The 24,321-nt window shown below is 38.4% G+C and overlaps 3 protein-coding genes across 7 annotated transcripts in view; 2 read left to right on the top strand and 1 right to left on the bottom strand.

The window, feature by feature from the left end:
- Nlg4 (Neuroligin 4) overlaps nucleotides 1–10,952 on the bottom strand; it is a 46,619-nt gene extending 35,667 nt beyond the window's left edge. For 2 of the 4 annotated variants that reach the window (XM_002053217.4, XM_032435036.2), the window contains exons 1-4: nucleotides 10,467–10,952; nucleotides 9,403–9,724; nucleotides 436–882; nucleotides 138–355 (exon numbers count right to left, since the gene is read on the bottom strand). In XM_002053217.4, coding sequence (XP_002053253.2) covers nucleotides 138–355; nucleotides 436–701 — 484 coding nt within the window. In that variant the 5' untranslated portion in view covers nucleotides 702–882; nucleotides 9,403–9,724; nucleotides 10,467–10,952. The remainder of the gene's footprint in view (nucleotides 1–137; nucleotides 356–435; nucleotides 883–9,402; nucleotides 9,725–10,466) is intronic. The other 2 variants (XM_070206980.1, XM_070206981.1) reach the window with 2 other exon arrangements.
- Nucleotides 1,197–24,321, top strand: part of LOC116650957 (modular serine protease-like) — a 123,564-nt gene continuing 100,439 nt past the window's right edge. Inside the window, exons 1-4 of one of the 2 annotated variants that reach the window (XM_070206984.1) lie at nucleotides 1,197–1,569; nucleotides 2,424–3,148; nucleotides 3,614–4,124; nucleotides 4,205–4,556. In XM_070206984.1, the coding sequence (XP_070063085.1) occupies nucleotides 1,232–1,569; nucleotides 2,424–3,148; nucleotides 3,614–4,124; nucleotides 4,205–4,556 (1,926 nt within the window). In that variant the 5' untranslated portion in view covers nucleotides 1,197–1,231. Of the gene's footprint in view, nucleotides 1,570–2,423; nucleotides 3,149–3,613; nucleotides 4,125–4,204; nucleotides 4,730–24,321 lie in introns of those variants that run through there. The other variant, XM_070206983.1, reaches the window with a different exon arrangement.
- LOC6630185 (uncharacterized oxidoreductase YjmC) lies at nucleotides 5,146–6,952 on the top strand. The gene has a single exon (XM_002053218.4). The coding sequence runs from the start codon at nucleotides 5,217–5,219 to the stop codon at nucleotides 6,537–6,539; it is 1,323 nt and encodes a 440-aa protein (XP_002053254.2). The 5' UTR covers nucleotides 5,146–5,216; the 3' UTR covers nucleotides 6,540–6,952.

The following is a 24,321-nucleotide window of genomic DNA, read 5'->3' as shown; positions in this document are numbered from 1 at the left end:
AAGATCTATCATTAATGTTTTTCATATATTTAGATCGTTTTATATCATATACAATTATTAAAACTAGAATTGAACTAAAATAAATCATACTTTAGGTCTCATCATAAAATTAAATACGATCATATTTTTTGGCTTACCATTAACGGGTGAAAATATATTTAAGTACAAACAATCTTCGGATTGATTTTCCAAAAATGGCAGCAATCTTTTCAAGTACTCTAAGCGACCTTTCGGCATCTTCTCCAAGGCGGCGGTTTCATTTTGGATATTGGGCAATCGTTGCGGGCACACTGGACTGTATTTGTCCGAGATGCGTATCCCATCCCAGGGCGCTGGCGCACGCGTTGGGCTAAAACTACAATACATATAAGTAGATAGGCATTAAGACGGAAGGGGATAAATCGATTAGAGTTATAAATTATTTTTGGCACGCACCGGTTTTGTTTGGTTGGAGGCGTGGCATAGGGCACACCAAGGAACACTTCTACCGAGCGTAGGAAGCGAAAATTGTCCAGGGGCAGAATCATACCATGTAAGCGGCCATAACGAGTTTGCACTATGCGATGGCCCGGTCGGGCACCGTTGTAGACGTCGTGCGTTGAGGCTGAGGCGTAACCCAACCAGCCATTAAGTGCAGCCAAGACCAGCAGCATCGGCCACAGCAGTCGAGACTGCAGTGCCATCTGTTGGCAATGCCACATAGTCAGCGCGTTCAACTTCTCGTCAACAAATCTTTAGTATCTTTGGAATTTGTTCTTAACGCTGTTGCACGGAACCACAGCTTTTCGGAATCCACTATCTATTGTTGATTGTTGAGCTGGCTTGACCTTGATCGTCAGCTTCCAAATGCAATGTGTTCATCTTTCTGTAGCTGTCCTCGGGCTGAAAGGTTTAGAATTTTATAATTTTTATAAAACATTAGATTTAATTTGACTAATTAGTGAATTGTTCGAAGATTTTTTTTTTTTTTTTTTAAGTTTATCTTCATGTCATAGTTATAAGTGTTGGGGGCTTCTCTGAGAATGAGTGTGCAGAGTTACTAAAACCAATTTCCACGCTTGAGTAGCAGTACATATTCGCAGATTAGCAAGCGACTATAAAGCTGTATGCGCTGAGTGGCTGCTTATCGGTTTTGGTGGAATAAACATATATTTCCCCACAGCTATTTATTTGTAATACACTAAATGGCTCTCAGTTGGACTTAAATGCTTGCGCGAAAAAGTTTGTGAACATGTGCGCTCGCTTTGCTTGGATCCTGATGTTCATGATGATCAAATCAATATATAGTTTCGGACATTTTACATGTGAAGAAGACGGAATGAGCAAGAAGTTAAGTTTAGCCTGTAATGGCGATAAAGATTGTTCCCATGGCAGCGATGAGTCATACGTGATGTGCAAAGAGCTGGTTGAAGCATCCCCACACACATTCTTCTGCGCCTATGGAGGTCGAATTAGTCAGTATAACCGTTGCAACGAAGTGCCTGAATGTGCCGATGAATCTGATGAATCTGCCAGTCTATGCGAGAGCGAAAGCCAATTTAATAAAACAAAGAAAGGCAACTGTACAGAGTACGTCAAAAAATAAATCAACACAACATTTCTACCTCGATCTTAAAAGATCCGCCAGGAATTCAGATGCAAATTTAGTTCGACAGGGTGCGTAACTGTGATAGCTTTAGATGATTGTGATTCACACCTAGGGACATTGCACAAATATAATATACTATTTCTCACGTTGTAGAATAAGCCATAGTTTGGGTCGGTTTTTAGATAATTAATGGGAATAATGTGTAGATTTTCACAGAAATAAGCAATAATAATAATAATTGGTTAGTGCTATGGAATTAATTAAAACGTAATTTTACAAATTGAAAAATACAAATTTTACTCAACATATCCATCGAAATGAGTTAAATACTCTAGTCGCGAATGCCTGTTTTGTGTACTTGGATTTTTTAATTATGGGTTTGTTGCGGAATATCGAGACTGGGCAAGCTATCAAAGGAAAGGTAATCAACTTGATCTAATAATCCGACATGGCTGGTTCAAAGACAATATAAACACTGTTTATATATGTGTTTATATTGTCTTTGGCTGGTTATCAGCTATTGCTGATCAATGATCATAATTACTTAATTATTTCTAAGCAGAAGTGAACTTAATGTTTCAATAATACACATATTCAGTATGCAGATAGGCGCATACATCACGAATTATAAAACAAGAGAATTCTGAATAATATGTATCGAAAAGATCTAAAAGTCGATCAATCAATGTCCATTATCGATTTATGAGTAGTAAATTTTAGCCGTCTTATTGCAAACAGATAGGTGGGGCTAAAATGCATAGTACATTTATTAGTACAAGTTCTTTAAACCATTTCTTCAGCCGAGTTATGAGAGACAGTTGAACTTTATTTGCAGAGGTGAAATGGAATGTCTGTCCGGGGATTGCCTTCCAGAACAAAAAATGTGCGATGGGAGGAACGATTGCATTGACGGGCGGGATGAGTCTGTGAATTTATGTATGAAACTTTTTAAGTCGGGTCATTTTCAATGCGCTAATGGCAACCTCATTGAAAAAAAAAAAATCTGCGACAATATATTCGATTGCCCCGATGGCTCCGATGAGTTGTTAAAATTCTGTGTTGATAATAAGGATTGGATACGGAACCCACCAAAGACGTGTGTGGAACCAACAGAGAGAGGACTACGATTTACATATGACACAAAGTATCACTTGGCGAACGGAACCCGATTCGTTTATGCCAATCAGGGGGTTGTCTTTGAGTGCTACGACCGCAATGCTAAAATAATTGGTAGTAAGTGGAACGTATGCCTATATACGGGTGAATGGAAAAACCCTCAGATAGAATGTCAATCGAAGCCAGTGAACAACAATCCCAACACGAATGGAACGAACGGATGTCCCATAAACACATACGTCAAGGATCTTTTGCTGATCTATAAATGCGTGGATGGCAATTGCTTAACACGGGTGGAACCGCCTATAAATGATATGAGAGTACAGTTTGCATGCGCGAAAGGGTACTTATTGACACCACTTGGCTTTGGCGAAAAGATATTGAGATGTTTACATAAGCAATGGGATTCGAATAATGTCTACTTCACGGACCCAGTCTGTAAAAGTAAGTTTATTTCCTTAGACATAAAAACTGTCTCTCCCGCTTGATGGACAGGCCAAGCCGTGAGTGCTACAAAACCGAAAATTTTGATTGAAAATTCCACCCGCAAAGTGTTTTTATCATATTGAAAGATACTTATCAAAGTTAATTTGAGACGGGGAGCTCAGGGTAGTATGTGTTGGATATTGACAAAAGTTAATTCGATCCCGTCCTGCCTAAATAAAGGCATTCATGTTTCAATATTCCCGAAAATGCAGAACTTTTTAAAATTTCTAATGGATGACGAAACATCGGAATCTATGTCATATTCTCTCATGTTGTTCCCATGCTGCAGTTATGCAGGAAAGTGGAAAGACCATTATCAAAATAAGATGTATAAAATTTTAAATTTGAACCATATATGCTATTGCTTATGTAAATATTGTTTTAAAATGCCATTTCTAATAGTAATTTATTTAATTTAAACAGAACCATGTAATCGGATTAACTTATACTGCAGTGATTCAATGTATCCGAGGTGCGAATATAATGGTATTGAGAACTATTATTGCAATGGGACGCTCTTGCCAGGCACTAAAGCCATATATTTCTGTAATTATGGATATATAATTAACCCGAATATGAGTAAATTGCAATTAGAGTGTCTTGACGATGGAAATTGGTTGAATAGCAAAGACATGGATAAGTTCTGTCAACTGAATTGCGGTACAACTGGAGGAGATAAAAATCAATTATCGAAATCTACCAAAGCCCCTTGGACTACAGCACTTTATAAAAAAATAGAAACCAGCTTCGAATATGTGTGCAGTGGGGTCAGGTTAAAACCCAATATAGTGCTCACTGCTGCACATTGCGTTGTCAAGAATAAAACCAAGGAGTTGTTGCCTTTTGATTTTTTCCGCGTGGGCAACTCTAGGAGTAATCTCCGTATAATCCATGAACATTTTGGTTGGGCGGTTGAGGATGTGATTCTGCATTGGTGAGTAATTCCCAATGTGGCCTATAGAATATTTGAATTCAGTCGTTATTTATTTAATAAGTCTTTTATTTTCCATTAAGGGCTTATCTTCCGGAATATTTAAATGGGGATATCGCTCTGCTAAAACTGAAATACAACACCAAAGACGTAAACGAAGGGCCATGTACCATTTGTTTGCCATGGGCTTACAATAACCATATGACGGAAATCGACAAAGAAAGTGGCTTGGTGTTCTCATGGAAAAAACATGATTCAACGTTTTTAAACCTGACGCTAGTTTCGACTAACATAGAAGAGAAGGAATCGGATGGCTTTCGCATAAACATACTTAACAATCAAAAGATCTGCAGTGGTGACAGTGGCAGCGGCTTCGGCGGGGACTGCTTTGATGAACAAAATCAGAAGACTAACCAGACTTGCGTGTATGGCGTGGTGAGTTATACAAATACGGGGATGGATAATTATAAATGCGCTAAAAATATTGTTGTCTTGGACATACGCCATGCCCAAAACATGGATTTCCTCAAAGAAACTATCAAAAAGCTATCGAAAACTTGTGAAGATAGTTTGTAATGGAATAAACTTTTTTTCAGCTTATAAGCCTACATATTCGTATGTATGTATGTTTCATATATAATTTGTATAAAGTTCTGGCCAAAGCCAAGCAAACTCGTTCTGCGCAGGCACTAGGGGGACCTACAGTTAAGACTGACATAGCTGACATGCTTATCAAAAATATCAATACTGTATGGGGTCGGAGATGCTTCCTTTTGCCTGTTTCCTACATCTGCACAAATATATAATACCCTTTTTACCAAATTTCAATTGGTTCAGAGCATAAAATCGAAATAAGATAGCAGCACATAAAACAATACAATCCCAATTGCAATGCTGTTGAAAGAATTCAAAGCAGACACGCAGGAATGTGTGTGTGTACATGTACTCAAGAAATACAACTCAATAAAAGGAGTCTGTATATTCTGCCTACTCAAGTAGACATCGATGTTCTGATCAGTATTACAAATCAAACATTTCCGATTCGTATAAAGACAATTATATTTTCAATATATGTAAATATTTTTATAGTCCGGAATGCGTAGAGTACTCAATTTCCTAGAAACACTTCGAAAAGTGCGGCCCAAGCCTTGTGTCGAAACCGTTGTCACCGCCAACTCAATTGGCAAGAAAAACACTTCAGCCGGAGACAAGCGCAGCACAGCAGGGCAAATATCCGGCTCACAGGCCGCCAATGAGCGCTGGCAGAATTTGAAACGTGTTCTACTCACATGCGGGGGTCACCAGGAGCCAGAGGCAGCCATGCACATGGGGGTATTAGATGCAGAGGTCCTGGTAGGTGTACTGGAGGCGCAGCGTTTTGTAAGCGATGTTTTCGCGGCCATGGACGTGCCCGACGATGCGGCAAGCGAAATGGCCGATGCTCTCATTGCTGCCGACTACATGGGCCAGCGTAGTATGGGAATTCATCGACTGCCAGCCATTGCAGCTGATCTGCTCAACTTAACGGTCGACCCCCGCATGCAGCCAAAGTTGGTGAGTGAGCGCGATGCGCTGGCACTTGTGGATGGCCAGAATGCACCAGGGCCGGTGGTGGCCAATTTCTGCATGGATTTGGCAATACGCAAGGCGCGGAATCAGGGTATTGGATATGTGGCAGCTCGTCGCTCAAACACTATTGGGATGGCATCATGGTACACCTGCCAGGCGCTCTCACATCGCATGATCGGCATCTGTATGTCAAATGGTCCACCCATCCTTGTGCCCTGCGGTGGGTCTGAGCCCCTGCTGGGTGGGAATTCAATTGCCTGTGCGGCTGGAAGTAAGCAGGAGCAATTCCTTATGGACCTGGGCATGTCCGCTTATCCCATTGAGCAACTGCAGCTGGAGTACTCCAATGGGTATTTGCGCCAGCTGCCCGATTATCTGGCATTGGATAGCAGTGGTAAGCCCACAAACTGTGCCGCGGAGGCGCTGCGTGCCCAGCGCCTACGTCCTTTCACGCCCGAGCACAAAGCCTTTGGTCTGGCTGCCATGGTGGATATACTTTGTGGAGTTATGACAGGGGCTAGCTATGCAACGCATATACGCCATCGCAGCCTGTTTAGCTCAGACAACAAGTTGGCTGATCTAGGCCAGGTCTATATAGCTATTGATCCAATGCGCTTTTGTGTGTCTTTCGAGGAGCGGCTTGCTGACTTCCATCAGCTGCTGCGTAATGTTATACCCTGCGACCCAATGCAGCCTCCATTGATACCTGGTGACAAGGAGTTGCAGCATATGCAAATGGTTGACGATCAAGGTGGATTAATGCTGTCACCTAGTACGCTCAGTGTCATACAGGAGCTTGGCGAGCGTTTTAACATAGATCCTCTTAATCATAACAAGAATTTAAAGTAAATTTCTTATGAGTGCTGAAGGCTACATCAAATGTTTGATGAACAGATAAAATAAATGGCTGAATTTAATTTTTTAGTTCGCATTAGTTTCCTACTACGCACAGAAATCTACAAAAGTGATGTCAAAATAAAAAAAAAAAAACGATGCTGATGGAGCTACGCATTCTAAGTCTGAGCCACGCAATCAGCTGCATCAAATAAGATAAGTCCGAGCCAAGAAATCAACGCAAGCTCCTATCAAGGGTCAGAAATCAGATCAGATCAGTCGCCAAGGTTCTAGTTGACATGTTAGCTGCCAATATATGTACAACACTTTTTTTTTAATATCTTATTGATTTTATTGTACTATAGAATATTTACATCTTCCCAAAAAGTCAATTGCTTTAAAATTAGGCATGGCGTGGGCAATACAAATTGGTTTTTTTACTTGATTTATATCTATGTGATGGTAGGGGTAAAGTGGCGACAGCTGAAAAATGAAAGATACTTTATATATGTATGCTATTTATGAATACTACTAATATTAATTCAACAGCAAGCTGCAATTGGTGTTGGTAGAAGAGGGTGGTGCAGGGTATTCCCTAGTCGAGAACTCTTAACAAAGCCTCTTACTTGTTTTTTAGCTTCGCTGATATTCGTGTTCTTTGGTAATTCTTAACCATTCGCATAATTAGCATGCACAGCCTAGATGTACAAACACACTTTTTTCAATTTGTGGCTTGCGTTGTTGCGATTTTCATTTTTAAACAAATTAAAGTGGAAATTGTTTCTATTGTCTATTTAATCCATGGATATTGATGCAAAGCTAATAGCGGCGTCTTTATTGACAATCGTCCAACTGTTTCGCCTTCTAGTTTGTCAGATGAAAAAAGACGAGTTTATTTATGTAAAATGGTATAAATTGGTTCCAGCTACTTCGAATAAACCCAAGTGAAAGAAAACACCTGCTTGAACTAAATATAGAAAAATTTTGGATATTTATATAATTGTGTGCTCTAGCAGTAACACATAAAAATATTGACGGAAGCCAAATCGATAAAAAGGAAAAAAAGAGAAATCATCTAAATCATTGCCAGAATGATTAATTTGATTTCGACACAACCCTGGCTCAACAGCCCCCGGCCGACATGGCGTCTGAGTAATAAGAGTAAACTTTTTATGACAGCCGTCAACGTGTCCTGGTGTCCTAGTAAATTATGGCACCTTCCCTATGACAGCTCCTAGTTCTGCGTCATCGATAGTCCCAATCGCTGCCCAATTGCTGCCTAGCGTTAATGTTTCTCGGAGCCGACACCTGAGTTCTGATATGACATATACCACAAGCTGCACACGTGACTGAGTGTGTTGTTTAGACTTACGGCACTGTAATCGCTTATTTGTGGCAATGACAAGTGAAAGACGATGTAACAGATAAGTCTCGACGTCGCGACACTGGCGCCTGGTTACTAACTTTTAACTCATTTATCTTTCTTGAATTGATTTTTGTCCTTTGACGCAATGTGTTGTGGGAAATCTCTTGATTGATATGCTAAAAATATGATTATAGGGTGGAGTAGACGCATCAATATTTTCTGCGTGAGAAACACGATTTTTTTTCAAAGTTGACAGATACACACGTATATCATAAATTGGCAATTGGCATTTTGCTTAACAAAGTAAAGAAAGACCAAAAATGTATATTCAGGGAACTTACGTTTTAACTCTTCCTTTGTACCATTTTTAATTTCAGTGACTATATTCAACATTATTGTACCTTTTATTTGAATTATTGTTATATTTGAAATATTTCAAGATAATAACAAGAGGCCTTAGTCGGGAGTCCCCTATTCTACTAAAGTATTTAGTTCAAATAGATTCGGACTCGCAATCCGCACCAGCCCAGAAAACAGGACAATCACAATTGCAAAGATGTTGACTGAATTCAATAAAAACGCGTATGATTGTGTGTGTGTACATGTATGCAGAAATTATTGCGCCTTGCGCTAAGTGTCACCGACAGCAGTAGATCGTTTTGTATTTTAGAATATTGCTTTATTCTCAACAAGTCGTTTGCATTAAAATTGTGGCTCAGGATAGTGGGCAGTATAAATAATCATAGTAATATAATATTTATTACTCCACAAAAATTAATAATCGGTAGTATAGTGACCAATGCCAACAGGTTTTTAAGTTCAATATCTTAAGACCTTAAATTCATCTTTCATTATTCTGTAATCGGTTTATAGTTCTAGCTAATGCAAGTGTGGCCAAAGTTTATGCTCGCGTATATGATATATCTTATAATATTCAGCTTTTTTATGACAAATTATATATTCAATTGTTGCAAACTTGAGTTTTATATTTATATTAAACGAGTTAGCTAATGCAGACATTCGTCTTAAATGAAACATAGCTAAAATTAACCAATTTTACAAATTTATCGACTTTTTCTCTTACATACTCATCATGAGAACCTTTTTACCAGCTAAGTAGTAAGTAGTTAGTTAGTAGTTAGAGCGTGTAGATTAGAACCCCAATTTTAATCAATACCAATAATTCCGATTTCTTAACGATTTTAATTTTAAAATATATATTAATTGTTGTTGGTAGTTTAGATAGATTATTATTATTATCTAATGCAATTGTTAATGTTTCCGTAGGTATAAATAATAAATAATATTTGTATGTAAGCAACTGTGAAATTATCGCGTTGGCTTCTTGCACCTGTTATCAAAATCGCATTTAAAATTCACAGGAATCTGTTAGAAAAACGGGTGTTGCACCTTAATGACGACTTAACGATATGTTATGGACAGCTCTTTGCTTTTCAATTGAAAACTTAAGCTCATTTTGCTTTGTAATGTTTTTCTTTCTGCCCGATTTACCTTGTGAACATTTCTATCTGTTGGTCCTGATGGGCATTACTGACGCTAGCGCTTTTATTTTATGACAACTGCCAGTGCTTGTTGCTGTTATTCCTTTTTCGTTGATTATAATCCTCAGCGCCCTCTTGTTGATTTTATCAAAGTCCGTCCGTGGCCTTGTCGGTCTCCAAAAATCCTTTTATTGTACACGCGCGTAGTCGTTATGCTTGTTTTATTTTTCTTTTTCTTTCTTTGTATATATATTTCTTTTGGGTGTTTTAGGTTTATACACATATACACACATACATATATGAACACAGTCTCATTTTTAAAGATTTTTCTTCTGTTGAATTCGCACGATATAACAAACAAGAATTTCGTTTAAAATTTTTGACATTAAACTTTTTAGCAATACAAATTGCTTTTTTTATGTTGTCACCTATGTGCCACCACGTCAGACGTGGCCTTTGGATGACAGATTTTAGGTCAAATTTTTTATTTTTACACTATTTAAATTAAATGTATTCGCGTTATGAATAGTTGTAATAAAAAAGGGAAACATGATGACAAAGAAACAAAATATATATAGGTATTAAGTCTGAAAGTACTTTTCGTACGAATAAATGAAATTAAAAATATAGATTAAAACAGACATTAATAAATAATTGTTTGCTCAGATTGAATTTAAAGTAATTTATTTTTCAAATATGAAAACTAAAAAAATTAAATTAATTGTTTAAAAATTTATTTAGTTGTATAAGATTTAATTCCAAGAAGGTGGTCAAAATATTGATATGTTGTTGAGGTGCGGCATATATCCATTTTATCTGTGGCTTAATTAATTAGCAATAGCTCTTAAAATTCAATTAAATCAAAGTTGTTTTCGTTGTTAGCAATATGTTCAATTAGCCCTTAAGTATTCCGTAGAAATTCCAAATTTCTCGTCTGTGCTCCAAACACGTGTGTTGACTTTACTTCGTTTGTTCGCGTGTTTATTTTTTTTAGGTGCCTTTGGCATGTTGACTTATTCTAAGCGCAATGATTAAAATTGCATGCAAGGCACAGTAAATAATACAAACACATACAAGCACACACGAAGAGGCATGCAATTGCCTTAATTGAACGCAAACGTCAATGACCGTTAAGTCGGCTGTGCGAGTGTGTTGAGTGCTTGTAAACGGATGTACAAAGCGGATGCATACTTTTGGGCGCCAGTGCCACGCACAATAAGAAGATAACGCGAACCGGTTGGCAAAAGCGACAATTACACGCATGCTGGCGGCGCGGCTTTCTAATGTTAAAGATAACGATAATGCCAGATAAAGCAACGACCCATTCACGCCTAGAAACTTGCAACACTTTTTGTTGATTTCCATGAACGCATTTTCAATTGCCCGCTTTTGCTTGAGCTGCTGGCCCTCTTTCTCATTTGTTGGCATTGGCCGCCTGGTAACTGCAAGCCATTCACAGAGACGGAACACACACACAAGCACACGCACATACACAAAGAGAGATATTGGCCAAGTGCGCGGAGGACCTGGAGCGTCTCATTTGTGTCCACGACGCACGAATGAATTCCAACGACTGAAGTCGAAACCTTGGGCCATCGACTTCGGTGCTGGCTGTTAGGCAGCAGTGGCTGCTATGTGGATTAAGCTTCAGATAGAGAGGGCGCGAGAGACAGAGAGAGAGAGAGAGAGAGACCAATACAGGTGCAGAGAGCGTGCACGCATAGCTGGAAATGGAACGCATTCAGCATGGTGAGCTTTCGCTCTTACGCTTTTCTCTTATATGTCTGTATAGTTGTTTAACCAATGGCTTCTTTTGTTCGTCTCTTTCCCTATCAACATGCTTTTAATACTTTTTCCTCTCTTATTACATACGCATAGAGATTGTGGGTAAGCTGCCAATGGGTCAGGTAATAGTTAAGGGAATGAAATTTCAAATTTGCCGCTATATATAAAACTGTTTCAACGCTATGTGGTGAAAGTACACAATAAAAATGGTTTTCCGGAAATTCCACCCGCAAGTGTGGACAAATAGCGAAAACCTTTTGACTGTAAGTTTAAAAGAAATTGTAAAAATCTTTGTGAAAATGCTTCTGATATGTGTTTCCTCTTTTCGGTTATGGCGTCTTCAATTCTCTGTTCTGTTGTGCAAATGTGCGTTACAGGCAGAAGATAGCATCTCCGACCCCATATAGTATATATTTGACCGTCCGGCCATATGTATGAACAAAAGGAGCCCTGAACCTGTAAGAGCTAGAGACATGAAATTTTGAACTAAGGTCCCCTTTATGTTGGTAGAAGAGGGTTCAGGCTATACCCTAGTAGGGAACTCTCGAGGGAACTGCTTTCATGCACCGCACAAATTATGATAAATATTTTATTCAGATCTTGAGCCCGACCCACTTAAATTGCTGTTTTATGTCGCCAGAATTTGTTATCCCGAAATGAGACTAAAATAAGTGTATAGAAAATCAGAGTAGGTGCTTAACAGCCAAACGTGTCGACATGGTAAATTAAACGCGAAATTAAAGCATACAACAATAAATTATTGCTGGCCTATAACAAATTTTCGACCGGGAGCTGTTGGGCCAAAAAATGAAGCTTTTCCATTTGCTACAAATTGGAAAATGTTTGTTGCCACTTTGCGGGGCACCAGGCAATGCGTACTTTGTAGGTAATGCAGGGCCCAGACTCAAATCACTTGCCGAACTTTAATTGCGCCATTGCAGCTTCATAAAATATTCACCTTGAGAAATTTAACGAAACTTTCACAGGCTGTGGGAGGCGCCATTGTTGCCATCCGGATGACACATCGGGGTTAAGTTCGTATGTCGAAACTTGTTGCTTAATGAATAAAATGAAAATGGATTTTAATTTTATATGACAAGTGAAACAGCTGCAATTGATAAGTAAGGCAAAAGGAACCCGGTAAGAACCGGAACATTAATGGGTTTGGAGTGCGATTCGCAGCGTAGCCTTGCAACGCCTGTTTTTTTTCCCAGTACATTGCGTGTAATTGTCTTTTCAATATCCTCGCAGAGAATTTTATAATTTCGTCGTGAATATATTTACCACTGTTACGGATGGGATTTTCCAAATCGCTGAAAAACGTATTGATTAAGGTCTTACGTCTTACGAGCTCTGAAAATAAGTTTGAAGCAAATCGGATAAAACGTAAAAGTTCCACAAAAAAATCGTAGAATAGCACTTTTTACCAAGGATGGCTTGACTCTGCGAAAAATGAGAAATATGATAGCTGCATATGCACGATAATTGTATGCAAACTTTAGTTTTATTGTTTAATATGTTGATTGTATTGAATCAAAAAAAGCATTAATTTTTATTACATCACAGTTGGCTTAGGTGATGTTTCGCCAAGCCTGGCCAAGGCTTTATCGCGGATAAGCGTCAATATGATCTATGCGTGCTATTTGCTGCCAGAGGTATTTTCCACGCGATCCCTGCCGTTACGTATGCATTGCAAACATTTAAAATCGCCCCCCGCCCTTTCCATTTGTAACCACATACAGTTTATCCCGCCGACAGGCTGATATTAGAATAAATAGAAAATTTGTGGGAATTCTCCACAGGATCATCCGAGTCTCATAGGGCATTCACTTTTGCATATTTTCTGAAAAACAAGTTGAGAAGCATCTAAAATATTTGCAGCGTTCACACAGCAAAAAATAAGTAAATAGTATTGAGCTGGAAGGACGAACGACAATCTTAAAGCATGTGCTTTTCGATATAAAAAGTCTGTTTCCTGTGCGCTATGCTATCACATTATTTTAAGGGAATGAATTTAGCATTAGTTAGAGTTTGAGAAACAGAGATAATGAACTAAATTATTACCTATTCATTTATTTTGAACCACCATTTAATTTTATTAGCTGTAGTGTGACATATAAGTTAAATTTAAATTTTAAATATTTGTCAAAGGCAAACAACCAAATGTCCAAACGTCAAGCTTCAATTAAATATAGGTTTCTGTGGAACTCTGCTCGTCGGAACAACAGCTATTAACAGACCGTCATCCAAAATATTCCTGTCCCCAAACAATATACAATAATAGCCCAAGAGCGCAGCGTTATGCTCAAATGAAATTGATATCATTAAAAATATAGAAGAGCAGACTCATCGGCGGTTGACGCCAAATAAGCAAGACAATGTGGATCCGAGCTGAGCTGTGCTAATAAATGTCCTGGCACTAGAAAACAAAATAGAAGAAAGAAGGCGAATGGCAACAAAAGTAATTGTGAATGGGGCGTGCGCATAACGTAGATGAACAACCGAGTACACTTTGCAGCTGTCGTTGTTAAGCCAGCATAAAAATTTTATTTAATGATTAAGCCAATGTGTCAGTCGGAGGAGAGTCGCCTGAAAGTAGGCAGTGGAATTTATCAAAATTTGCTATCCCACGATGTGTATCCGCAGTGTTGCTGTGCACAAACGCACACACACACACTGGACTGGGACTTTTGAGATTCTGTTGTCCTTGTTTGTCTAACTGCTCGGCGCCAGCTCACACCATAGCCTATTAAATATAACACTCTCGGCTGTCGTTGGCGACATTCATGAATTATTCAGTGCGTAGGCTGTGATCCTTGATATTTCTTTTGTCTTTGTGGCGGCAACAGTCGCCTACGTCTCCTGCCTCATATAATTGTTACTATTACCCTTAATTTTCATGTTAAAAATATACTGTTATTTATTTTAATAGGCTTTTTGTTTAAAAAAACTGTAATTCCTTCCGTTTTTCCCTGTGCTCTGTACTGAACTCATAAAAAAAACTGTTATTCTTTCCGTTTTTTCCTGTGCTCTGTGCTGAACTCATAACCTTAGTGTAACTAACCTGCTTAGACTGCCGGTCAGTCGGAAGTTTTGTAAAAGATTCCTCTGCAAATAAACATAGGCCTATGATTTCGCACACTCCCGTTTGCTTTCCGCGCCCACGAGCTTCGGTTACGATCTTTAAATTTTAAATTAATAATATTAAAAAGCAAACAGACAAATCCAATTCACAAATCTCCCGAGTAGATATTAATCTAATCTAAGTTGTCGTCGGTCAACTGTTAGCCAAAAGTTGTGCAATACGGAAACATAACTGGCAGCTCGTAACTTCCGTCTGCGTATGGGCTTGAGCCACTATGTAAATGCGTATCCTCACATATCTGAAACGTTGGCTCGGTCGCAGTCGCCGCGACAATTCACGGGTACCCAGCTTAAACTTATTTCCGCTTCCGGATGCTTGCTGACTACAATTTGCATGCACCCATGGCGGATGCTTACGCCCACATGCGCTGTTAGGGGTAGCCAACAAAAGCTTATGCATAAATTATGAGCAGAGCCGCCAGATAAGTGCGATAAATTATCAAACACCAAAAGAGCCGAATGCAATCTGTTGCAGTTGTTCAAACTCCGTTCTCTCCCTTATATTGCTTGCTTTCCTTATTTTCTTTCTACACGCACAAACACACCCTCACACAAGTACGTGTATGTGGCATGCATTAACAGTCCAGAGGTTTTGTTTTGGGTGTCAAAAAAATACTTACACACAAACAATGTCAAAAGCACATACCCAAAACACACACACATACACATTTTCTTTGTTTTGTCTTAAGCAGCCTTGCGGCAGTAGCTGGTGTTGTTGTTATATTTACCGTCAGCGCCTAACAAGAACCGGAAGTTTCAGAGTACAGCGAATTGTGGAACTATTGTTAAGCTCCATTGTCTTAACTGCTTTAGAAATTCGTTTTTCGAATCATTTTCATTCATTCCGCTTTATCGTTTCGTATTCAAGTCGCTGCGCTATTGCCTTTTGCCTGCGCTAGTCGTTAGGTTGCGTAGCTTAATTTTCTGGGCGTGTTTGCTGCCTGTAAATTTATAGCAAGCAAAGTGTTTGCAATTACGTGTGAAAACACTCACACACTTGCATGCTCTTACACAGACAGGCCAGCTGGGCTTTACCAGTCAAGCTCATAAACATTCTGATTCATATGCAGACATGGCTCCCAGGCAAAGAAAAAGTCTTTAACTTTAAGCTGCTTGAGTGCGAGAGACAAGCTTGTGAAGAATTAAATATTGTATGCATCAAGAATATATTCCAAAATTTTAGTGCTACATCCAGCAAATTCGCCAGCCAATTGTTGGTGAACCTGCTATTTTAGTATTAGCTGAATTTAAAGATGGCCGGCTCGAGGTCAATGGTGTTACAAACACCAAAAGAGAGCAGGTAGCTTAATTTAACTCGAAATTTCGGTAATATACAAATATTAGACCAGGAACCGTCTTCAATATTTACGTTTAAGTTTAACAAACAAGTTAGACAAGTTAGACTGAACTAGAACTTTTAAGTTTGATACTACGAAAAGCTTAAATGTGAAATTGTGGGGACAAATTTAATGAACCTATTGGACATCTCCCGCGTCAATATGCGGATGTGATATGCACACACACGTTAACCAAGCTCCACGTTAAGCAATTTAATTATTTATAGAAACATACGTTGTTAATTTACTCATATATACTAGAAGCTAAGAAAACGTTGAAAAACGTTGGTTTCCCTATCTCAAGGCAAATTTCGTTTTCAATTTGTCTCCTGTCTTTGGCTGTGCGACATCACTTTTCTAAATGGAACTGCACTAAATGTGACAAGATGTCCGCTTGCAGCTCCAACTGAGTCATTGTGTGCCTGGCCTGCTGGTCCTAACAGATTTGCTCTCTTATGGAAAGGGAAGCCATCTCGATGCTCACGAATATCCACAGCCAACTTGAGATTTTTCTCGTTTACAATGCCAGTTGACTTGGTCTGTCTCTGTGTCCTGTGTAGAGTCCTCTACATTGTTCTGTGACAGCCCCTGCTATACATTTTGCTGCACTTGAAATTTCCCGCTGCCTCCCTCTCTCTCTTTCTGTGTTAGTTTGTTATCTTAACTTGGCCCAAGTTAGTATATTAATTCGTCGCTTAAAATCAAATTTGTCTTCCATGCGATGCACAATTCGCTTACACATGGAATATATCAATTAAGATGATCCGCAATATATGCAAAACGCATCTTTTCACAAAGCTAAAATGTAATTGAAGAAATAATTAATCTATATATTAAAACGGATACTCTTTCTGCCAGAAAATAAATCAACATATGCTTATAACATATAAAAAAAAATAATTATAAATTGAAAAACATGGGCAAGTTTAAGCTAGACAAAATATTTAGCTAATAAATAAATAGCTGCCTATTATAAACTTATATCATAAACAGAAAATAAAGCAAATATAATTTCGATTTTTGCATTCAAGTTATTGACTAGAACCTCTTACTTATGATTAATGTTAAAGTAAACGAGCTCGTGACGCGAGTTGTTTAAGCACGAAATGTGTAAGGAGGTGTATAGTCGTAGCCACTCTTTAAAGAATTTGCAGCCTTTTTTATGCCTTTTATTGGTGGCGAAATGGAATACTTGCCTAAAAGTGTGTGAGATTTCATTTGAAGGAATTGGCAATGAGATATTTAAGAGAATGTATCATCTTGCTATTCGCATTTGGTGTGCATTGAGTACAAATGAATATACCAGTATGATATGATATGTGGCCGAGAAATAAATAAATGTTATCTATAAACAGCCAGAATGGTTGCTTACTACAAGCAAAAACTTAAACCGACACACTATAAATAACAGGCAAGGACTTTAAAAGAAATTTATAAAAGAAGAAAGTGTTTGTTGTGTCGTCCATAAGGACAAATGGATCCCATTCTAATATGCATATTCATATATTAACCTAGTTACCGTTACTGTTATCCGCTTATTCAATGTTACAGCATAGGGACCTCAATGCGGACACGGACCTTTGAGCTGCAACAATACAATAACAATATCAACCGCGGCACAAAATAGCAAAACTAACATGAATCTATGGCAGTACGTAAATAATGCCATTCGTATTTGAGGGTGCCCCATGTGATGTGTGCGCATGTGTGTTTGTGTGAGTGCCATTTATCCCGATGCAGCATGCAGTGTGGACGTTGGTTGCTTTGTGGGGCACTTTATTGGATTTACCTTTGTTTAAGTTGTGGTTTAAATTAAACACAACAGCTGCTGGCATGGTACGATGGATCGGCAAAAGTATGTATGAGGGGGCTGGACAAAAGCTGTGCTAGTTTTTCTGTAGCTCACAGCATATGCCATAGATAATTCATGCTTAAAACGCGTGTCCCCAAACCAAAAGGGTATATGATTTGTGTGTGTGCTTTGATGTGAGTGTAAGACCAAATATAGTGTTTGTTTGACCAAGGACACGTGAAGCTCAAGTCGTAATATGATAACAGAAAAAGATTCGCTGTTTAGACTTATTATTTAAATTAAGTGAAATTGGGCAAAAAGTGTTTTTATATAAATTGTTTGTCCTGACCGATAAGACAAACTGTGGAAAAGAGGTAGAAAACACCCATATAAGTGTATGTTGCTTACATTCCATCAAGATTAAGCTCATTTTCAATGATCTTTGTGAAGACATATAAGTCATTTTTCACACTTTTCCTGGCTGGGAATTGGCCACAGTTTATATGGGCGAGCGTTTAGTTTGTATTGTTTGCTTGGCTTCAAACTTTTTATAATTCTTCATTTAAACTTAATGAGTTCGTGTCAATGCGAATTGGGATTTTTGTCCCAAAATCGTTAAGGTTTGTTTTTTATAGGTTCATAAATTTTATATCAATTGAATATAATAATAATATATTAATATATTATAATAACAATATATTTTCACAATTACGGGGCGAAATCAAGAGATAAGATTTTATTAGGAGTTCTATTTGTTGTTAAACTATATAATGTGTATATTACATTTTTGTACATTGTTCGTTTTATTATGTGAATATTATCATATATTTTTCATTGGCCCCATCTTAAATTTGAAGCGGCCCTGTTGACTATAAAGCTCCAGTCTGCTCCCATACTGCTGCAGCCGGCTTACAGGACTGTTCTGCTGCATACCAATGAGCCAAAGAACACATGTATAAAAGCAAAGTCTCCTAACGGAAGAGTTTTCGGCTACAGCTGGCAAATGATGTCCTTTTGTTTGGGCTGGGCGTGACCTACGGAAGGCGAGACGAGAACATATCAAAAATGTTTCAGCCAATTTTATTTTCATGCTCGCTTATTGATTTATACAAAATGTTGGATAGATATTGCTGATTGCACGCTTAAGCAAGAATTTAGCCTGTAGCTTTGTATATATTGTGAATTCATCTGTTGCTATATGTAGGTATGGTTGTATGCGCTTGTGAATAACATTCATTATAAATTCTCTGACATGCACACACGCAAACAGAACAATCCGAAAGAGAACAGAAAAACACACCCTAACAAAGCACAACAAGCTTAAACATTTATGCCTTCTGCCACACATGAATACGCACTATGATTTATGCATTTTTCCTATGTGCCACATTGTTGTAATGTACAACAGTTCCATACACACACATACGCACAGCATAATGCATTTTCTGAAGATTCATGAACAGATACCGAGTTCTTTTGATATGGATGTAAATTTGTCGACAGTTGCCCTAAAACATGGCACACACACTCATTTACAACTGCAGAAATTCTTTCGACACTTAGCATGACACATGATTCAAGCTTTTCTTCCAAATTTTAGACTGTTACCAATTATATGTTATAAATGGTATTTTAAAAAAAAAACAGGATTTCGATATCGATTTTTATAGATTGCTTGGAAACGGAGGAAGTCATCGATTATCGCAAACGATTTGCTCATGGATTAGGAGAACCTGCAGCTAACATTTCTAGCTCTTATAGATTCTAGATTTCTAGATTCTTAGAAAAGCATGAAGACGAGAGATGATGCTTTCAATATATTGCTTTTAAAATTTTATGTATCAGTTTTAGAAAGTTTTCTGCATTTAAAAAAACTAAAAAACTAAAATCTAGTAAGTTTAGAGACAACATTTTTGAGTATATTCGTCCACTTAGCCATGGTCGTGCTCGTAGCTCGCGTTGACAGGATAGGGTAAAGGAGCTACATTCAATTTATGAGGCTCAAACGAAAGCAAGGCAAAAGGTAACAGCAACCAAGAGGATTTAATACAGCAGCACCAGCAGCAGCATCTGACATTTGCCCTGAGAGTAGCTGGCCTTCATTTACTGTTAACGCTGCTAGCTGGCAAGCAACTGCAGCTTGGCTCGTTGTGCCACCTGAAGTTGCGCGGCTGGGCGAGAGGAAACGAAACGAAACGTAAAACCGTTTCCATCTACATAATGGCATCAATTCAATTATAAAACCAGTTTTCCCTGCCCTTGTTGAAGCGAAACGTTAAGGAGCCTAGAGCCTAGAGCCGCGAGCTTTGCATCACCAACCAATTCAAAATTCAAATCGACCCCATTCAGCCACTATTTTTGGCTTAACTGTTCGTGCTGTTATTCCAGTTGCTGCCACATGCGGTTTACGTTTGCTGCACGATTCACCGCATGCCTGTTGCTGTTTGATGAATGACTTCAAATGGATTTGATTCATTTAACTGTTGCCGTTTGGCGTTGCCAGTTTTCTAACTGCTGTTATACACAATTTGTGTAAAGCGAATTACAGCGCAATAGAAAGCAACAGCAAGAACAATGTGACCGAGGTCGGCGTCTTAAACTGGCAGATGCCTATTTCTGTGCGTCTTTATTGAATTCTAATATTGTAATACACCAATTGCGATCGTAGACTTTTCTTCTCTTCTCTAACTTCTCACTCTTACTATGTATGACGCACAATCTTTTTGTATGCATTTTTGTGAGATTGTCTCTTTAAATTACTTTTATTTTAAACTAATTTGTGTTATAATGTTATTTGATCTATTGATTTAGAGAATACTTAAAATTTAAACCAGCTATCAGCTAGAGTAGTCTGCGATACACGTTTATATTTTTTGCTCAATTTCAGTCGACTACTCCTTGTAAAGCCAAATTTTTAATAAGTTTCAATGCTTATACATGCTTATACATGCTTGAAGCACTGTATAGTTAAGATAAGATATCTTGAGAATCAAAAAAATGATTTTACTTTCGACTAATGGTTTCTTTTCTACTTTTTGCTTGATTGACAGTGCCGGCTGGTGTCGCGTATGATTAATTAGGTTAGCTGCCCGCTGCGTTGCGCATACGCCATGTGCAGCAGTCCCTCTCAGCAGCTTGTTGGTTATTCTACTCTTGACATTTTCAAATTGGCGTCAGAGTCGAGTCGCTGCACTTTGGCCTAATTGCATGCATCTTGGCTGCCAACTATCAAAACTGTCTTCAGCAGAAACAACTTAAAACTTGCAGCCAATATGTTATGGTGTGTGTATATGTTGGAGGGTTTGTGCGTGTGCGTTAAATCTCCAAACTTTGTCTGATACCCTTGCCAGAATGTCAGCCATAAAAGTTTCCTTTCTTGTGGTTATTCAGCCAACAGCAACAGCAAAGGGCAGAAACATGCGCAAAAACATTGCCTGCTTAGAAACAGTTTTCAAGTCAAGCAGCCATTTTAATTGATACACACACACACAAAAACGCACACATGCAGCCTTGCATACAAATAAGAACTTTGTCACCACGCGCACTCCGATTAGGGTATGTTGGCTGGGTATATGGGTGCGTGTTTTTGATTGCTGCTTTGATAATAATAAAATTTGTATGCTTCTCTTTTGCTGTCTTGTCATTTTCTTATTTGTCTGTAAAAATGTAAAGTTCAAAATTAATTTTGAAAGTTTTAACATCTCTTCCTCGTTTCCGAGCCCACTCCCGTCCTCATTTATCAGCCGATGGCCGTGAACTAGCTGGAGCGAAGGACAGGCGCACCCCACGCGCAGCTCATTACGAGAATTTTTTTTAGCCTCAAGATTCTATATGCCCATGATTTGATGCTTAATTTCTGTTATTTTTTGTGTATTTGTTGTTTTCGGTCTTGTTTCGCAATGTGCGTTGCTTATGGAGTCTTTTTAAAACTTTTCGTTTCGCGCAAATTAATTAATTAATTAATTGAAATTGGCTTTTGGGTTCCTTTTAATTAGAAAGCATTTCGGGTTGCGTGTATATTTCGTGTATTTTGTTTTCATTGTTCTAATTAGAAATTTTATGATCCACGCTGCAAATCGCAATATGCAATTCGCCCACACCTAAAAATAAATATCGAGATGGAAGGCCTGTCTTCGGCACACCGAAGATCTATTGCCCTTGCAAACCCAATCTTTTCATAATGCTTTTAGTGATTTTGCCCGTATCTTAGAAGCACAGGAAAAATAGTTAATGCCGAGTTTGGTTAAAATATCTTGATAAAAAAAAAATTTTTTTTGTGCAACTCAATTTTCGACAAATCCAGCTAGTTCAGACAGATGTATTGCGTGCAACAGGAGAAGGGCCTTTTGCAAAGTTTCATAAAGGTTTAAGACTGAGAGACTAGTTCGCATAGAAACAGACCAACGCACTGACAGACATAACTATATTGACTCGGCTGTTAATACTGATCAAGATACTTTATGGCGTCAGAGATGTTTCCTTCTATGCGTTACACGTTTCATGACAAAATTATTATACCCTCTGCAAGGGTATAATAAATAATCGACTGCGCTCTTTCATATATTTGTCGCTTAATTAGAAATCCACGTGGGTGCCCCCTGCCTTCTCTTGGTGTTTCGCCACGTGACACTGAATTTAGCAGGCTAATCACTAACGCCCTCCACTCCAAATGAGAAAGGCACCGCGCTCAACATTCTTGACATCCTCTCATAAATAACATCGCACACTTTTTAATTAGCTTATTATGCGGCATATATGTAGGGATGACCATTCGATGGCCTTCACAAGCACTTGAGTTCTTTATGTTCATATTATTTTATTTAGAGAAATTGGTGAACAAGCGTAAACTTATGATTATTGTACATTTTCCGACATGTATTTCAAAGACAACGAGCAACAGCGAACACATCTTTTCATTGACTCTTCTAGCTTACAACTGAGCTTCTCCTTCTTGTATTTTTATCGATAAATCTATCGTTGATTAAATATCCATAGCAGGGTTGCATATGATAAGTGATTTTATATTACCAAATGAGTATAATGCCAACATTATACTCGCCTGTTTAATTTAACTGATTGTAAGTTCGACCACTCCTAGTTCTGTTTCCAACTCCTACACTCGGCCATCCTGACTCTTCATTCGACCCGAATGACGACTCTTCTGTTAAATTAGCATTTGGCTCCCATTTTTTCATGTATTCTGCTACAGTTGTAGTTTTCCCTGGACCTTCGTGGTCGCCTACCTTTTCTACGTCATATCTACCATGGTTTTGAATCTTTACTATTTTATATGGACCAAAGAATTTAGGTTTCAATTTTAAACCAGTACCATACTGTGTTCTCTTAATGGCTACAAGTTCGTTTATTTTATAATTGGACTCTTTTTTGCGATGTTTATTAAAAGATTTTCGGTTTTCCTGCTGTATTTTTGCTATATTTTGCCGCGCTTCTTTACGAACTTCTTCTCTTTCGTTACTTAGCTCCTCTATAGCAGCTTCTTCTAATAGTTCTTGCAAGTCCGATATTCTTTTAAGTTTCATCTCCACACCAGTCAACAATCTAAACGGTGAAACTTTAGTGCTTCTTGGCGGCGTACTGTTGATTGTTTGTTGAACGATATCAATATGCTTATACCAGCTACAAGGATTTTCACGACATAGTTTAGACAACATTGGTATTACGATTTTGTGTATACGTTCTACCTGGCCGTTTCCTCTTGGAACTCCTGTAGCTATCGTAAGATGCTGTATACCTTCTGTTTCACAGTACTCCTTGAACAGGTTTGAAACGAAAGCTGCACCCCTATCTGATATTATGCGCTTAGGATTTCCAAACACTGCTGCCTGCCGTCTTAGTCGATCTACAACTCCTTCTGCGGTGGTATTTTTTGTTGGATAGAGCCAAACAAATTTTGAAAACGCATCGACTATCACTAGAATATAGTTATAGTTTTTACTTGTCTGTTCTATTGGACCGACATGATCCACATGGTACGTGCCTAAGGGCTTGTCTTCTTTGTCAATTGGTGCCAAAAACCCTTCTTTCTTGCCTGATTTGCTCTCAGATATTATGCATTCTACGCAACTTTTTACAATTTTTGGCACTTTTGACGATAGCTGCGGAATATAGAATGTCTTCTCGATTGCTTCTTGAGTTCGTTTTGCTGAGAAATGCCCTTGCTTGTGTGCAATTCTTATGATTTCGTCTTCCATCAGCGATGGTACTACTATAAGTTCCTTGATGGGATCCTTGTATAAAATACCATGCCTAACATAAAAATCTTCGTATGTGCTACAATCCAAAACAGTTAGCACCGCTCGGACCCAATCATCTCTCGCTTGTGCTTGCTGCAATCTGTGCTGCAGTGAGTCTTCAAGCATAAGACAGGATACGCGGCTTAAAGCATCAACATGCCTCATTTTGCTGCCATTTCGATGCTCAATACTGTAGTCAAAATCTTGAAGGAAGAGTGCCCAACGCGAGACTCTCAATGGAATATCTCCACGTTTTTTTATGGTCAAAGCGAAAGCGTTACAGTCGGTCACAATCTTAAATTTTATGCCAAGTAAGTAAACGCGCCACTTTTTCAAGGCCTCGACTATAGCCAGCACCTCAAGCTCATAAGAATGATACTTCTCTTCTGAGGGTTTTGTTTTCCGACTTAAATATTGAATTGGATGCAACAATTGATCGTCCGAGTCTTTTTGCAAGAGTACACCACCATAACCATTCATTGAGGCGTCCGTATGCACTTCAGTCTTGGCTTTCGGATTATATAATCGCAATACTGGAGTACTAACTAATGCTGATTTTAATTGCCTGAATGCGACTAGTTGTTCTTCATCAACTTTAAATTGCACGTCTTTCCGTA

This window comes from Drosophila virilis, chromosome 2 (genome assembly GCF_030788295.1).
Source record: "Drosophila virilis strain 15010-1051.87 chromosome 2, Dvir_AGI_RSII-ME, whole genome shotgun sequence".
Classification (NCBI taxonomy): Eukaryota; Metazoa; Arthropoda; class Insecta; order Diptera; family Drosophilidae; genus Drosophila; species Drosophila virilis.
Note: the sequence above shows the minus strand (reverse complement) of the source record. Positions and strands in the feature narration are given on the sequence as shown.

Excerpts from the sequence above, each read along its gene's own strand:
- LOC6630185 (XM_002053218.4), top strand. The coding sequence starts at position 5,217 with ATGCGTAGAGTACTCAATTTCCTAGAAACACTTCGAAAAGTGCGGCCC.